The sequence below is a fragment of the Apium graveolens genome, chromosome 4 (assembly GCF_009905375.1).
Source record: "Apium graveolens cultivar Ventura chromosome 4, ASM990537v1, whole genome shotgun sequence".
Taxonomy (NCBI): Eukaryota; Viridiplantae; Streptophyta; class Magnoliopsida; order Apiales; family Apiaceae; genus Apium; species Apium graveolens.
Genome location: NC_133650.1, coordinates 190334681 through 190351571, shown reverse-complemented (window position 1 = coordinate 190351571; position 16891 = coordinate 190334681). Strand labels below are relative to the sequence as shown.

Genomic DNA, 16891 nt, shown 5'->3' with positions numbered 1-16891 from the left:
ATGATAATTGAAGAAGAAGATCCAGAGAAATGCGGAAACACGGCAGAGATCCAAACTGTCCAAAAATCAGAGCAAATTAATCCAGCAGGAAAAGAAAAAAAATCATCGACCCTCAAGCCAAGACGGTTGTTTCCAGTGGAGGATAATCCCCCACCTGAAGGCTCTCAGATGCAGAAACCACCTGTTAAGCGTAAAAGGAGAATAACTAAAGACACCCGTTCTCGTGTTCTAACAGAAAAAAGGAAAGCAGGTCCTCTCCAGTGATGCTAGGTTGCATTTGCAGAAATTGAGACAGAAAAAACTTTTACGGGAGCAGGAAATAGAGGGCACGGAAGGTTCAGATGAAGAACTTAAGTTGTTAGAAGCTGAAACTAAAAGACTGGAAGCAAAGCTAGAGAAAATAAGAGAAATCCATCGTTTACAACAGGAGTTGAAGCAGACGTCAATTAAGGAAGGGGGTGATGAAGGGCTGGGGTATATAGAGCTGTCAGAGGACGATGAAGATTACTACTATGATGAGGAGGAAGTATCCAACGAGTCTATATATTCCAGGCCTCGACGCCCCAGGACAGTTTCTTCAGGTGGTACCCCGCAAGGGTCGATGTCAACAGACTCGATATCACAAGAGGAGTTTCTTAAGATGCAGGAAGATATGGCTCAACTGCGTGATTTAGTTAAAACGCAGTCGAGATTTGAAGCCCCGGTTGAAAGCCCCCTATCTCGAAGTATCGAAAAAGCTAAGATATACAGGACTTTGAAAACCCCGGCGCTCGATCAATTTGATGGATCGACCGACCCATCAGGCTTCCTCAATACTTTCGATGGTCGAATGGCATCCTACGGACACTCAGAAGTCGCCCGTTGCCAATTCTTCTCTACATGTTTACAGGGAACAGCCTTACGTTGGTATAACAATCTCCCATCTAGGTCGATCGACTCCTGGACTACATTGAAAACTAAACTTCAAACGAGGTTTTCAAGCAACTACAAAGGGGGCAAGATCACAGCATCTTTGATTACGATGCGTCAAAGGTCTAGCGAATCCTTGAGAAGCTATTTAGGCCGCTTTCGTCAAGCTATATCTGAAATAACAGACCTAGAGGAACCTTTGGCAGTAAACTATTTAGCTGCAGGCATTGATGGAAGCCGACATGGCATTCTGCTAGAAGAGCTCATAGAAAAGCATCCCCAGCATCTTCATGCGGCTTTCCAGATTGTCGAACATCGGATGACGCTCCAAGAAGCGGTGGGAAGTATAAGATCTCCCCGACGCTCTAACTACAAGTGTGACAGGACAAGAACTCATAGCCCCCGGACCCCAAGGTCTCGAAGGTATGACTCCAAATCTCCTCGACGATCATCGCCGAGAAGGGATACCGGAAAGGAGAAATTTCAATGCCCGAGAGGTCGAGAATACCAGCGATAACCTGTATCAGATAGAAAAGGGCAGCCCCGTGAAAGAAAAGATAAAGAGTTTACCAAGCTTACAGTCGACAAAGCAACAATCTTGGCAATTCTGAAGACAGAACCTGATTTTCGACCCCCGAGGCCTATGAAGCCAGGTCGTCCTCCAAGCTCTCGATATTGTGACTATCACGAAGATACGGGACACACTACAGAACAATGCTATCAATTAAGCAATCTCATCGAATCCAAAATCAGAAGAGGCCATTTCATCCTTTACATCGAAGGACAGGACCAAAATCAACAAAGACAAGATGACAGAATAGTCGATGTAATCTTCGGCAGTTATGCCGCTGGAGGTATGTCAAACAATTCTCGTAAGTCCTACGCCCGAGAGGTGTGTAGTGTTAACCCTTCATGTCCAAAGAAATGCAAACCATCTCCATCTCTTGTCATATCCTTCTCAGATGAAGATTACTCTCCAAACATCATAAGAGGACATCAAGATGCGCTAGTTATCACTGCCAAAATTGGCACCAATATAGTAAAAAAGATCCTTGTCGATAATGATAGTTCCGTCGACATTCTATATCATCACGCCTTAGCGCGAATGGATACAGGGGAAAGAAAACTAGAAAATATCCATTCGCCTCTTTATGGCTTCACGGGTAATGAGGTAAAACTTGTTGGAACAATTGATCTACCGGTTCTTTTCGACACAATGCCTTGCCAAGTATGGAAGATAGTTAAGTTTCATGTAATTAGTGCAAACTCAAGCCACAATGCCATTCTAGGCCGAACGACTATATCGGCACTGGAAGCCATCACGTCGATACCCCATTTGAAGATGAAATTCCCAACTGAGTTTGGAGTGGGGGAGATGTGCGGTGACCAAGCGGTCTCGAGATAATGCTACTTTACTACCGTCGTACCCAAAAAATAAGATTGTGATTCTCAAACTGTCAACGAGGTTGTTCAGATAGACCCCAATAACATTATCGATATCCCGAGGGATCCCTCGTTCTTTCCTGTCGGTGAAACTGTCGAGGTGTCGATAGTTGAAAATTTTCCAGATAAAACAGTTAAAGTGGGAAAAGATCTAAACATCCAGATAAAAGATGAATTAACAAGGTTGCTTCGAGAATTTTCGGATATTTTCGCATGGTCGCCTTCCGACATGCCAGGTATACCCGTCGATGTAGCGAGACACTCTCTACATGTCGACCACCAAAAAAACCCAGTCAAGAAAAAGAGACGCATGTTCTCAGAAGAAAAATGATGAGCTATAGAATAGGAGCTTGATCGGCTCTTACTTGCCCATTTCATCGAGCCGGTGAAATTTCTAACATGGATTGCTAATGTTGTCCTGGTGAAGAAAAGTAATGGGAAATGGTGAATGTGTGTTGATTATTCAGACCTTAACAGAGCCTGTCCGAAGGATTATTATCCTTTACCGAATATAGATCAACTTATTGACGCTACGGCCGGTCACGAACTGTTGTCTTTCATGGACGCGTTCTCAGGATATAACCAAATCAGGATGGATGATCAAGATTGGGAACAAACAGCGTTTATCACACATCGAGGGGTCTTTGCATATCGAAACATGCCTTTCGGGTTAATCAATGCTGGTGCAACATTTCAGCGCATGATGGATGAAATATTTAAGAAGCAATTGGGTCGGAACCTCGAGGTGTATGTTGATGATATGATAACCAAATCAAAATCTTCAAATAATCATTGCAGCGACCTTCGAGAGACTTTTGAGAACGTCAGGCGTAATAACATGAGATTGAATTCGCTAAAGTGCTCTTTTGGCTTAACATCTGGGAAATTCCTAGGATTTCTTGTTTCCCAACGAGGGATCGAGGCTGACCCCTCACAGATCAAAGCCATATTTGAAATGAAAGACCCGTCGACCATCAAAGAGGTTCAACGTCTTACTGGTTGTATAGCGGCCCTTCGGCGCTTCATACCACAAGCCTCCAAAAAATGTAGTCCCTTCTTCAAGGTCATCAAAGAAGCATCAAGGAACAAAAAGTTGATATGGGAAGATCAATGTAAAGAAAGCTTTGAAGCTATAAAAGCATTTTTGACAAGTCCCCCAGTTTTAGAAAGAGCATTGCCTCGTGAGACTTTGAAAGTATACATCTCGGCCTCCGATGTGTTAGTAGCCTCTGTGTTCGTTAAAGATGTCGAGGGACGAGAAGCTCCAGTCTACTACGTCAGTCACACCCTGAAAGACGCTGAAACTCATTACCCCCATGTGGAAAAGTTAGTTTATGCTCTCGTGGTAGCAAGCAGAAAGCTCCGACACTATTTCCAAGGCCGTCTGATAAAAGTCATGACTGACCAACCCCTGAAGCGTGTTAGGGCGAAAACACGCGCTAATATTCACGCAAGTATACGCGTTCGCAAGTAATATAGAATATTTTCTAGTTCGTTCCCTCAGAGACTCAGACTAAATTATTGTCTAATTAAACTCACTCACCAATGTATGATTACTTCTCAATGTTAAGATAATAACACTTAAAATTGTTGATTAAATATTAACTATAATTAACTACTTAATTAACCACTTAACTAACACTTCAATTTATCAATAATAAAACACTCATGAGATCACAACTTCATTATTACTCCTTCTATAGCCATTGTTATTACCTTTAGCATGTGACAGTGATGATATTAATCGAATAACACGAAACTGATAAAAGCCAACTTTCATTGTACTAATACCATTCTACCAAGCATCCACAATTAAGATAGAAGTTGAATAGTCATCAATTATGTTGAGTTCCTATATGTCTACAGAAATTGACAACACAACGATTTAAGCACAAGTTATTCCTTTTTGATTACATAGGGCAAATAAAACTGTTAGAGTTACCCACTAATCATGCACAACGTACATGAACCTATGCTAGCATGGCAAGTTCTAAATCTCAAGATCCACCGTCGCTTCACAAGAGATTAACACCCTATCTTATATGTTCGCGACGCACATAAGACGAATACGCACAACCAATACTAGATATCAAGCAATCATCACACACTAAAGTATTAAACAATTAACTAAAGAATTCCATAATAAATCCGTTGCAACCCCATGATCACGATTAGCCCATAATAGAACTTATCGCCATCATGGGTTCATATGAAATCATGATAAACAAACACAAGAAAATAATAACTAAACTAATTATATTAAACAGAGTAGGTCACAAGAGTAAATAAGTCAAAGCAAGAAAACTAGCATCCAACGTTACAACGAAACAAGAATCATAAGAAAATATGCTTCCTCTTCGTTGCGGTGTGCTAAATCGGTCTTCTTCCTTATCTCCTTCGCTTCTTGCGTAAAACACAATCTTCTTCTTCTTCTTTTTTGTGAAAACGTCTCAAATCTACTTATATAATAGTCCCATAAAATTCAGATTACATAGAAGTTGGAAGCCAAACAGAAGTAGAAGTCTAAAATAATTCAGCAAAATTCCCGACCCTGCGCGGCCGCTCAGCATAGCTGCGCGGGCGCGCAGGCCTCCACTGGAAAAAATCCAAGTTTGCTCCGTTTCTTCACCGTAATCTGCCCGTTCATTTCCTCTCGCAATGGTGAACACATGCCAAGGCTTATTCTTGATGATTCCTCCCCCGAAATACAACTAATACCCTGAAATGCATAAACACTAGAAAAACGCATCAAATACACAGAATACTTGATTTCAAGACACCAATTTAAGCCATTTTAAGACGTTCTAAGTGGTATAAAATGCCACTTATCACACCCCCAAACTTAAATCGATGTTTGCCCTCAAGCGTCACAGACTCAAAAACAAATAAAAATATGCATGAATGCAATCTATATGAAAATGCAGCGATCCCCCTTATTACAATTAATCAACCAAATTGCCACATCTCAACGAATGCAGTTAGACAACTAAAGATCAATAAACTCATGCAAACGGACATACAGCCAGAAACGTGGTGTGTGCAAATGCTTAACAGATATGCTTCGGAACTAGACCAATTACTATGACTAGACTATCCTCAAGGCAATCCTACGATTATACAAAGAATAAAAATTCCAGGCACAAAGTGATATACAACACTACAAGAACTCTGGAGCTTACTACGGAATCGTGCTTTTTATTTACAACTCAAATGCTTATTTGACCGTGCAATGAGTGAGGTCCACAAAAGACTTATACAATGATATCCATGTAACGAGCGTTAGGTTAGCGGATCCCAGACTCTAAGCCTTAGGTCGCTAGGCACAAAGTCCCCTAAGAACTTAATAACTCGAATACCAAAGAGCCCACTCTTGATCAATTATGCCAATTTTTTTTATTTATTTATTTTTTAATTTCTGAGCAAGTGTGTTTCGCTCCATCTTGCTCAACCCTAAACTACTCGCAACATACGCGAGCCGGCTACTAGCCATTTGACGCCTAGCCACAACTAGCAACAACTCCCATATTTTTTTCTCCAAATTTTTTTTTCATGTCTTTATCACTAAGAACCTATAATCGAATTCTAAGCATAATAAGTAGATTGACCTTGAAAATAACCAAATCATAACACAATCTAGCCCTTTCGCATTCTCTAAGACTTAGTGGACTTACAATTGTTTCTAGCATGCATATCAACCTACACAACTTAATATTACTTTAATGCTATCACTACACTCACATCAATATCACAATTCAGTCGATAAATCATTGCAAAAGGGATCATGGTAAATGCATGAGCTACATGACATTCATAAAAAAACTATATGGCATAAATTATGCAACTATATGAACTAAACTATCATGAATATGCAACTAAATGACACACACACAAAATTCCTTAACTACCACCCCCAAACTGAAAATCTTCACTGTCCTCAGTGAAAGTAGTAGAAAGGAACACAGGGTATACCTACTCGGAGTCATCATCATCATCACCCTCAGTGGGTGGAGTATCAGGCGGCGGGTATGCAGAGTCCTCACCAAAAACTGGCCACTGAATATCAGCTCCAAGGCCTCGAAAAGCAGTCCCTAACGCAAGGGTGAGTTCCTGAGCAAACCTGCTCTGTGTCTCATACATGGCATCCATCCGCCGTGAAAGCCTCCTATACTGGGCATCAACCATCCCAGCACCCTCCTGAGCTCTCGAAGAACCAGCCTCATCACGCCCTGGCCTAGCCATAGTAGCACCTCGTGCTGGACGCCCTCCTGGAAGATGATAACCCAGCCCATGCTCCTCAGGCTCACCACCGGTCCACTCCTGCATCCCATTCAGAGTGCCAGAATCAATTGGAGCTGCTGGCAACTGCAACTACTCATGAGCCGACCAGTTCACTCCCACTGCTCGGCATAGCTTCGTAACCGTGGATGCATAAGGGATGTTCATATGCTTCGCTCCCCTCATAACTTCAGAATTCCTTGGTAGATAAACTCACCAAGGTCCACATAGTACTCCTCATTCAGAATTCCCCACAACAACTGTGCTCTCTCAACTGTGACCTCGTGTGCATGTGAAGAAGGCAAAATATTAGCACAAATAAATGCATTCCATGCACGGGCATACCTGTTCATGGCGATCGCCGGAAAGTGACGATACTCATTATTGCCTGTACTACAGGTCCAAACTGTGCCCGGTCGACAGAGAATCGCACAAATCAAATCCAAGTCAAAATCCTCAGCAGTCTTTTCATTCCAGTTCTCCTCCTCGGGCTTCCTCTCTCGCTGTCCAATCACACGGCGAATCGCCGCATGATGATAATCAACCGTCAGCCCACGGACCACAGAAAACCCATTCTTTTCAGCCTTCGCGTTCGCGTAGAACTCGCGAACAACGCTCATCGGTACTGCTTCGGGTGACTCACAAAAAGCTATCCACCCCTTCTCTGCAATCATGGGCAACAACTCACCATCCCTCCCCGATGGTAAAAACCCCCTCTCCTTCAGAATCGGCTTACCCAACAGCCTAGTGTACTCCTCCTCTGCGGCTCTGTCAGTTAACCGAGGCCTTGCAGCAGTACCCCTCGATGAATCAACAGTAGGAAATGTGCTGCTGCTGTCAATAGTGCGTGCTCTCTTGGGTGCCATTGATTCGTGAATAAAAGCGTGTAAGAACTGATATTTGATGTTTGTGAGAGGGTTTAAGTGTAGGAAGTTTTGTGGGAGATATGTAGGATAGGTGTATGTATATATAGGGTGTGGATGAGATTAGGGTTTGGGAATTAAGGGATAAAATGATGGGGTAGTGGGAACAAATCATGGGTTTATGGGCTAAAACTATTTTTGTTTTTTTTTTCTGAACTGTAAAAAAAAAATTCTGGTCCTCGACCCCCGGCCGCTCAGCATAGCTGCACCCCCGGCCGCTCAGCATAGCTGCGCGGGCGCTCAGCTTGCTGCGCGGCCGCTCAGCTTAGCTGCGCGGGCGCGCAGGGGGTCACTGGAATTTTTTTTTTTCAGCCCATGTTTTCTGATTTTTTTGTGTTTTTGGATAGGTTATTAACTTCTAAGGGTTCCTGTAACAATAATTCATGGGTTGCCTCCCACGCAGCGCTTCTTTTTCGTCATTAGCTTGACGTTTCGTACCCTGCTCAAGTAGTCAACAAAATGGCACTAACCACTTCTCGGTTTGCCATGTCCCCATAGTAGTGCTTCAACCGCTGTCCGTTAACCTTGAATGCTTGGTCCGGATCATTCTCAAAAATTTCCACCGCTCCATGTGGAAACACAGTTTTGACAATAAAAGGTCCAGACCACCTTGATTTCAACTTCCCAGGAAAAAGTCGGAGCCGAGAGTTGAATAAGAGAACTTGTTGCCCTGGCACAAATAACTTTGGATGTAGCTTCCTATCGTGCCACCTTCACCTTTTCCTTATACATTTTGTTATATTCGTACGCTTGAAGTCGAAATTCATCCAGTTCATTAAGCTGAAGCATTCTTTTCTTACCAGCTGCATCTAAATCCAGGTTCAACTTCTTCAATGCCCAGTAGGCCTTATGCTCAAGCTCCGCAGGTAGATGACATCCCTTACCGTACACCAACTGGAACGGTGACATCCCAAGTGGAGTTTTGTATGCTGTTCTGTAAGCCCAAACAGCTTCATCGAGCTTTAAAGACCAATCCTTCCTTGACGGACAAACAACCTTCTCTAGAATGCGCTTTATCTCTCTGTTAGACACTTCCGCTTGACCATTTGTTTGCGGATGATAGGCAGTAGCTACTCGATGATTCACATTATAATGTTGCATCATAGAAGTGAACTTACGGTTGCAAAAATGCGATCCTTCATCACTTATGATTACCCGAGGTGTTCCAAACCTTGTGAAAATTTGCTTATGAAGAAAATTTAGTACTGCCTTTGCATCATTTGTCGGTAAAGCTTTAACTTCGACCCATTTTGAGACATAATCGACTGCCAGCAAGATGTACTGATTATTGCAAGACGAGATAAAAGGCCCCATGAAATCGATTCCCCATACATCAAAGACCTCGACTTCAAGCATCACATTTAATGGCATTTCATCCTTTCTTGACAAATTTCCCACTCTTTGGCAACGATCACACCTTAAAACAAACTGATGAGCATCCTTGAACAAAGTAGGCCAGAAAAAACCTGCTTGCAGAATACGAGCTGCCGTCTTCTCACCTCCATAGTGTCCCCCATAAACCGTGGAATGGCAGTCTCGTAATATCCCCTCCGTCTCACAGAACGGGATACATCTCCTGATGATCTGGTCAGCTCCCTGTCTAAACAAATATGGTTCATCCCACATATACCACTTCACCTCATGCAGAAATTTCTTCTTTTGAGCGGATGTCAAATTAAGAGGCATTATATTGCTGACGAGATAGTTTACAATATCTGCAAACCATGGTTCTTCCTCCTGAATTGCAAACAACTGCTCATCCGGAAAAGATTCATTGATTAACGTCCTATCTTGTGAAGTAGAATCGGGATTCTCCAACCTAGAGAGATGGTCAGCTACTTGATTCTCAGTACCTTTTCTATCTTTGATCTCTAACTCAAATTCCTGAAGTAAAAGCACCCAACGAATGAGTCTCGGCTTCGAATCCTTCTTAGAAACCAGATAGCGAATAGCTGCATGATCAGTGAATACTGTTACTTTCGTACCAAGCAGATAAGATCGAAATTTCTCAAAGCCAAAGACTATAGCCAAAAGCTCCTTCTCAGTAGTGGTGTAGTTCAATTGGGCACCATTTAAAGTCTTACTCGCATAGTAGACCACATGGAAGAGATTTTTCTTGCGCTGTCCCAGAACTGCACCTACCGCATAATCACTCGCATCACACATCATCTCAAATGGTTCTGTCCAATCTGGTGCTGTAATGACTGGTACCGTGATCAAACTCTCCTTGAGAGTCTCGAATGCTGCCAAACATTCATCATCAAATTTGAAAGGCACATCTTTCTCAAGCAAATTGCACAACGGCTTAGATATCTTTGAAAAGTCCTTGATGAATCGCCGATAAAAACCCGCATGACCAAGAAAACTACGGATTCCTTTCACAGAATTAGGTGGGGGAAGATTTTCAATGACTCCCACCTTGGCCTTGTCCACCTTCAGACCCTTGCTAGAGACCTTATGCCCAAGGATAGTGCCTTCACGCACCATAAAATGACATTTCTCCCAATTAAGCACCAAATTAGTTTCCACACATCTTTTGAGTACGGCGCGCAGATTATTCAAACATTCATCATATGAGTGTCCAAAGACGGAGAAGTCATCCATGAACACTTCGACGTTATTTCCAATCATGTCAGAGAATATAGCCATCATATATCTCTGAAAGGTGGTCGGTGCGCCACATAACCCAAACGAAACTCTGCGAAAAGCAAATGTGCCAAATGGACAAGTGAAGGTAGTCTTTTCCTGATCCTCTGGTGCAATACACATCTGATTATACCCGGAATAACCATCCAGAAGACAAAAATACTCATGTCCCGCCAATCTGTCAAGCATCTGATCAATAAATGGAAGAGGGAAGTGATCTTTCCTTGTGGCTTTGTTCAATTTTCTATAATCCATGCATACTCTCCATCTTGTAACTGTTCGAGTAGGGATGAGCTCATTCTTTTCATTTGCGACCACAGTGATACCTCCCTTCTTAGGTACACATTGTACGGGGCTCACCCACGAGCTATCAGAAATAGGATAAATGATGCCTGCATCTAGCCATTTCAGAATTTCTTTCTTCACCACCTCCTTCATGATGGGATTCAGTCTTCGCTGCTGTTCCACAGTTGGCTTACTACCTTCCTCTAGCAGAATTTTATGCATACAATATGAAGGACTTATCCCCTTGATGTCTGCTATGGTCCATCCTATAGCCGATTTGAATTCTCTCAAAATCCTTAAGAGCTTGTCTTCCTCACTACCTGAAAGGTCAGATGAAATAATAACAGGTAATGTAGATAAATCACCTAAAAAAGCATACCTCAAGTGTTCAGGTAATGGCTTGAGCTCCAAGGTATGTGCTTCCTCTATTGATGGTTTGAGCTTCCCTTCAGCGTTCTTGAGGTAAGAAGTACCAAGAGATTCAAATGGTATGTCCAGCTTTCGCTTCCAGGGAGAAGCGTTCAGATATTGTAATTGCTCGTTGCTATCTTCATCATCGCTGTCAAAATCCCCCACTAAGGCCTTTTCCAATGCATCAGACATTAGCATGTGATCGAGTTCCGAAGTAATCGCAGAATCAATCACATCCACTTTTAAGCACTCCTCATCTTCTGTAGGGAATTTCATTGCCTTGAATACGTTGAAGGTCACATCCTGATCTTGGACCCGCATAGTAAGTTCACCTTTTTGCACATCTATCAAGGTACGACCAGTAGCCAAGAAAGGCCTCCCCAAGATTATGGGAATCTTCTTATCTTCCTCAAAATCCAGAATAACAAAATCTGCTGGAAAGAAGAGCTTATCCACTTTGACGAGCACATCCTCAACTATGCCCCTTGGGTAAGTAATGGAACGGTCAGCCAATTGTAGTGACATGTACGTGGGTTTTGGATCAGGCAGATCCAGTTTTTTAAAGATCGACAACGGCATCAGATTAATGCTTGCTCCCAAATCACAAAAGCACTTGTCAAACGTCAGATTGCCAATTGTGCAAGGAATGGTGAAGCTTCCTGGATCTTTCAGTTTTGGTGGTAACTTTTATTGCAGAACAGTGCTGCATTCTTCCGTGAGAGCAACGGTTTCAAGGTCATCCAGTTTCACCTTCCTTGAAAGAATAGTCTTCATAAACTTCGCATAACTAGGCATTTGTTCCAGAGCCTCAGCGAAAGGTATATTGATGTGAAGTTTCTTGAACACCTCCAGAAACTTCCCGAACTGTCTATCCAGCTTTTGTTGCTGCAATCTCTTAGGAAAAGGTAGTGGAGGATAGAGCTGTTTCTCCCCTGTATTAGCCTCAGGCAGAGTGTGTTCAACAGTAGTCTTCCTTGGTTCCGCTGCTTTCTCCTTTTGCTTAGAGTCTTCACCTCTAATTTCAGCTTCTACTTCTTTTGCCTTTTCAGCATCAGCTACTTTACCAGACCTTAAGGTAATAGCCTTGACTTGCTCTTTAGCTTCCTTCCTGCCTGGTACTTCCGTGTCACTGGGAAGAGTGCCAGGTTGACGATTGAGCACTGCATTGGCTAATTGACCAATTTGATTTTCCAAGGTCTTGATAGAAACCGCCTGACTCTTGCACAACAACTTAAGTTCCTCAAAATCAGCACTAGTAGGTGCAGCTGCACTTCCCTGTTGAGGATATGATTGCCTTGTAGCATACTGCTGTGGTTGCTGGAATCCAGGTGGGTTAAACTGTTTACTCACTCCTTGCTGATATGGTGGCTGAATAGCATTCTGATTATTCCCCCAGCTGAAATTTGGATGATTTTTGTTGTTAGGATGATAGGTCGCTGGCACAGGCTGCTGTTGTCACTGATAATTATTCACATACTGAACAGATTCATTTACAAGAGAACACTGATCCGTAGCATGAGAACCTGCACAAAGCTCACAAACCATAGCTATTTGATTAACTCCATACGTAGCCAGAGAATTAACCTTCATTGATAGCGCTTGGAGCTGGGTTGCAATAGCGGTGGCTGCATCAACTTCCAAAATACCTGCTACCTTGCCTGACGTCATCCTCTGAGTTGGGTTTTGATGCTCATTTGCAGCCATCGTCTCGATAAGATTATACGCCTCAGTATAGCTTTTAGCCCATAAGGCGCCTCCAGCTGCTACATCGAGCATGGGCCGAGATTGGGCCCCCAAACCATTATAGAAACCAGTGATCACCATCCAATCCGGCATTCCATGATGTGGACATTTTCTCAACATTTCCTTGTAGCGTTCCCAAGCCTCGCACATAGATTCTGTAGGTTACTGCGCAAACTGAGTAAGAGCACTCCTCATAGCAGCAGTCTTTGCCATCGGATAAAACTTCACCAGAAACTTTTGTGCAAGATCTTGCCACGTAGTGATGGACCCAGCTGGTTCAGAATGTAACCAGTCTTTAGCCTTGTCCCTTAGTGAGAATGGGAAAAACCTCAACTTGATAGCCTCATCAGTCACGCCATTATACTTAAAAGTGCTGCAGATCTTGACAAAATTCCTTATGTGCATGTTGGGGTCTTCAGTTGCCGCTCCTCCAAAAGAAACAGAATTCTGCACCATCTGAATAGTGCCCGGCTTGATTTCAAAGGTGTTAGCTTGAATAGCCGGATGAAGGATGCTTGACTGAATGTCATCAATTTTAGGCCGAGAAAAATCCATAAGAGCTGGATCAGCTTGAACAATACGATCTCCCATGTTTACTGGTTCTTTCTGCTCAGTTCCTGAATCCGAATCCTCAAAATCTAACTTCTCCGGAATATCAAGAACTTCGTCTGTCTCCTCAGCTGTATCTAAAGTCCTCTTGCGAGCACGAGAACGAGTTTGCATAAACGCTTGCTAAAGTACCTGAAACACAACCAGAAAAAATAAGTAACTACTACGTCCTAATCACTGAGTCCTAATGACCAATGATGGTAAGTACATAAACTAAACAAATACGCCGAGTCCCCAGCAGCGGCGCCAAAAACTTGTTAGGGCGAAAACACGCGCTAATATTCACGCAAGTATACGCGTTCACAAGTAATATAGAATATTTTCTAGTTCGTTCCCTCAGAGACTCAGACTAAATTATTGTCTAATTAAACTCACTCACCAATGTATGATTACTTCTCAATGTTAAGATAATAACACTTAAAATTGTTGATTAAATATTAACTATAATTAACTACTTAATTAACCACTTAACTAACACTTCAATTTATCAATAATAAAACACTCATGAGATCACAACTTCATTATTACTCCTTCTATAGCCATTGTTATTACCTTTAGCATGTGACAGTGATGATATTAATTGAATAACACGAAACTGATAAAAGCCAACTTTCATTGTACTAATACCATTCTACCAAGCATCCACAATTAAGATAGAAGTTGAATAGTCATCAATTATGTTGAGTTCCTATATGTCTACAGAAATTGACAACACAACGATTTAAGCACAAGTTATTCCTTTTTGATTACATAGGGCAAATAAAACTGTTAGAGTTACCCACTAATCATGCACAATGTACATGAACCTATGCTAGCATGGCAAGTTCTAAATCTAAAGATCCACCGTCGCTTCACAAGAGATTAACACCCTATCTTATATGTTCGCGACGCACATAAGACGAATACGCACAACCAATACTAGATATCAAGCAATCATCACACACTAAAGTATTAAACAATTAACTAAAGAATTCCATAATAAATCCGTTGCAACCCCATGATCACGATTAGCCCATAATAGAACTTATCGCCATCATGGGTTCATATGAAATCATGATAAACAAACACAAGAAAATAATAACTAAACTAATTATATTAAACAGAGTACGTCACAAGAGTAAATAAGTCAAAGCAAGAAAACTAGCATCCAACGTTACAACGAAACAATAATCACAAGAAAATATGCTTCCTCTTCGTTGCGGTGTGCTAAATCGGTCTTCTTCCTTATCTCCTTCGCTTCTTGCGTAAAACACAATCTTCTTCTTCTTCTTTTTTGTGAAAACGTCTCAAATCTACTTATATAATAGTCCCATAAAATTCAGATTACATAGAAGTTGGAAGCCAAACAGAAGTAGAAGTCTAAAATAATTCAGCAAAATTCCCGACCCTGCGCGGCCGCTCAGCATAGCTGCGCGGGCGCGCAGGCCTCCACTGGAAAAAATCCAAGTTTGCTCCGTTTCTTCGCCGTAATCTGCCCGTTCCTTTCCTCTCGCAATGATGAACACATGCCAAGGCTTATTCTTGATGATTCCTCCCCCGAAATACAACTAATACCCTGAAATGCATAAACACTAGAAAAATGCATCAAATACACAAAATACTTGATTTCAAGACACCAATTTAAGCCATTTTAAGACGTTCTAAGTGGTATAAAATGCCACTTATCAAAGCGCATCTTGTACAAGCACGATATGACAGGTTGTCTCACCGCTTGGACGGTCGAGCTCAGCCAATTCCACATTGAATATCTACCCCGGAACGCAGTAAAGTCTCAAGTCTTGTCAGACTTTGTTGTAGAATGCAAATTCGACAGTCTTATAATTGAAGAAACATCATTTCCATAAAAGGCTTGGGTTCTTTACGTCGACGGCTCATCAACATCATCATCAGGGGGTGTAGGTGTCATTTTAATCAGTCCTGAGGGATTCAAAATACAACAGGCCTTAAAATTATCATTTCCAGTAACAAACAATGTAGCTGGGTATGAGGCTTTGTTAGCAGGTTTGTGCCTGTCAATTGAGCTGGAGGTAAAGATTTTAGAGATATTTGGGGATTCACAGCTTGTAGCAAAACAGTTACAGGGCGAGTTCAAAGCGCACGACACTCGAATGTCAACATATTTGAAACTGGCCATATCTTTATTGGAGAAAGTCCAGTCATGGACAATCAAGAATATTTGCAAGGAAGACAACCAATGGGCCGACGTACTGTCTAAATTGGCCTCATCCGTTGTGACAACATCTGAGGCAATTTACGTAGATGAAAGAAAGGTCCCCTTCATTGATTTAGGCCCTCCATTCCCCAACATATTGAAAATCAATGAGATATCTTCTATGGCAGATTGGCGTCAACCTTTTTTGGAATATATCTTGCAGAACAAGCTGCCACAAGATAAGAATGAAGCTAGATCCATATCATACAAGGCAAAAAATTATTGTGTGCTAGAAAATAAGCTATATCGTTGGGGACTCGTAGAGCCACTACTTCGATGCTTAGGTCCTGAAGATGCTCACCTATCGATGGTTGAAGTCCATACTGGCATCTGTGGAGATCATTTAGGAGGCAAGAACCTAGCCCTTAAGATAGTGAGGCAAGGTCTTTTTTGGCCTACAATGCGAAGTGATTATGAAAATTTTGTGCGAAAGTGTAAGTCATGTCAGCTATACGGATCGGTGTCCCATCAACCCTCGGTAGAAATGATTATGGTAACCAACCCATGCCCTTTCTTTCAGTGGGGCATAAACATCGTGGGCCCTTTCCCAAAGTCTAAGAATCAAGCCCAATATATTGTCGTGGCTGTCGACTATGCAACAAAATAGGTCGAAGCCCGACCTTTGGCTAAGATTCGCGAGAAAGAGAAGATTGAATTTTTGATGGAATACATTATGTTCAGATTTGGGATACCAAGAGTCGTTGTAACCGACAACGGAACTCAATTTGTGGGGGATAAGTTCATAGAAACACTCTCGCAACTCAAGATAAAGCACATCAAATCTTCGGTAGCTTACCCCCAAGCCAACGGACAGGTCGAGGTGACCAACAGGATAATCCTACAGGGGATCAAAAAAAGGGTTGATGAGTTGCCAAGGCCATGGGTCGAGGAATTGCCAAATGTACTCTGGTCTTATAGAACAACCCCCAGGAGCTCAACAGGGATATCTCCCTTTAAGATGGCCTTCGGCTTAGAGGCTGTCTCACCAGTCGAAGTGTCTCTCAACTCCCCAAGGGTCGAGTATTTTGACGTTGAAGCATCACAGGAAGGAATTCAACTTCACAATGTTCTTATGGAAGAAGTTAGAGATGAAGCATCTAAGAGAGTTCTTCAGCAACAAGCGCGCACGACATCTTACTTCAACAAGAAGGTGAAGGTTAAACAATTTTTGGTTGGAGATCTAGTACTCCGAGAGTCGGCAGCATCCCAACCCGCCATAACATGAAAGTTCAAAGCCCCGTGGGAAGGACCTTATCAAGTGACAGAGGTCGTTGCACCGGGGACCTATCATCTTTCGACACTCAATGGTACTCCTATCAAGAATGTGTGGAACGCTATTCACTTGAAGAAATTTTATCAGTAATCAGTTTATTTGAAATGTATAAATCAGAACTATCTTTAATTATGAAAAATCAGTCTTAGCGAAAAGGGGTTG

The 16891-nt window shown here is 42.2% G+C and overlaps 1 protein-coding gene and 1 non-coding gene across 2 annotated transcripts; both read left to right on the top strand.

The window, feature by feature from the left end:
• On the top strand, window positions 1–16681 carry LOC141719230 (uncharacterized). The gene is made up of 7 exons (XM_074521607.1): window positions 1–183; window positions 236–1253; window positions 1437–2302; window positions 2384–2588; window positions 2820–3772; window positions 15185–15949; window positions 16064–16681. The coding sequence occupies exons 1-7, from the start codon at window positions 1–3 to the stop codon at window positions 16679–16681; spliced, it is 4608 nt and encodes a 1535-aa protein (XP_074377708.1).
• Window positions 12727–12833, top strand: LOC141722751 (small nucleolar RNA R71). The gene has a single exon (XR_012575755.1). It is a non-coding gene; the product is annotated as a small nucleolar RNA R71 (small nucleolar RNA).
• Window positions 16682–16891: the final 210 nt, after the last annotated feature.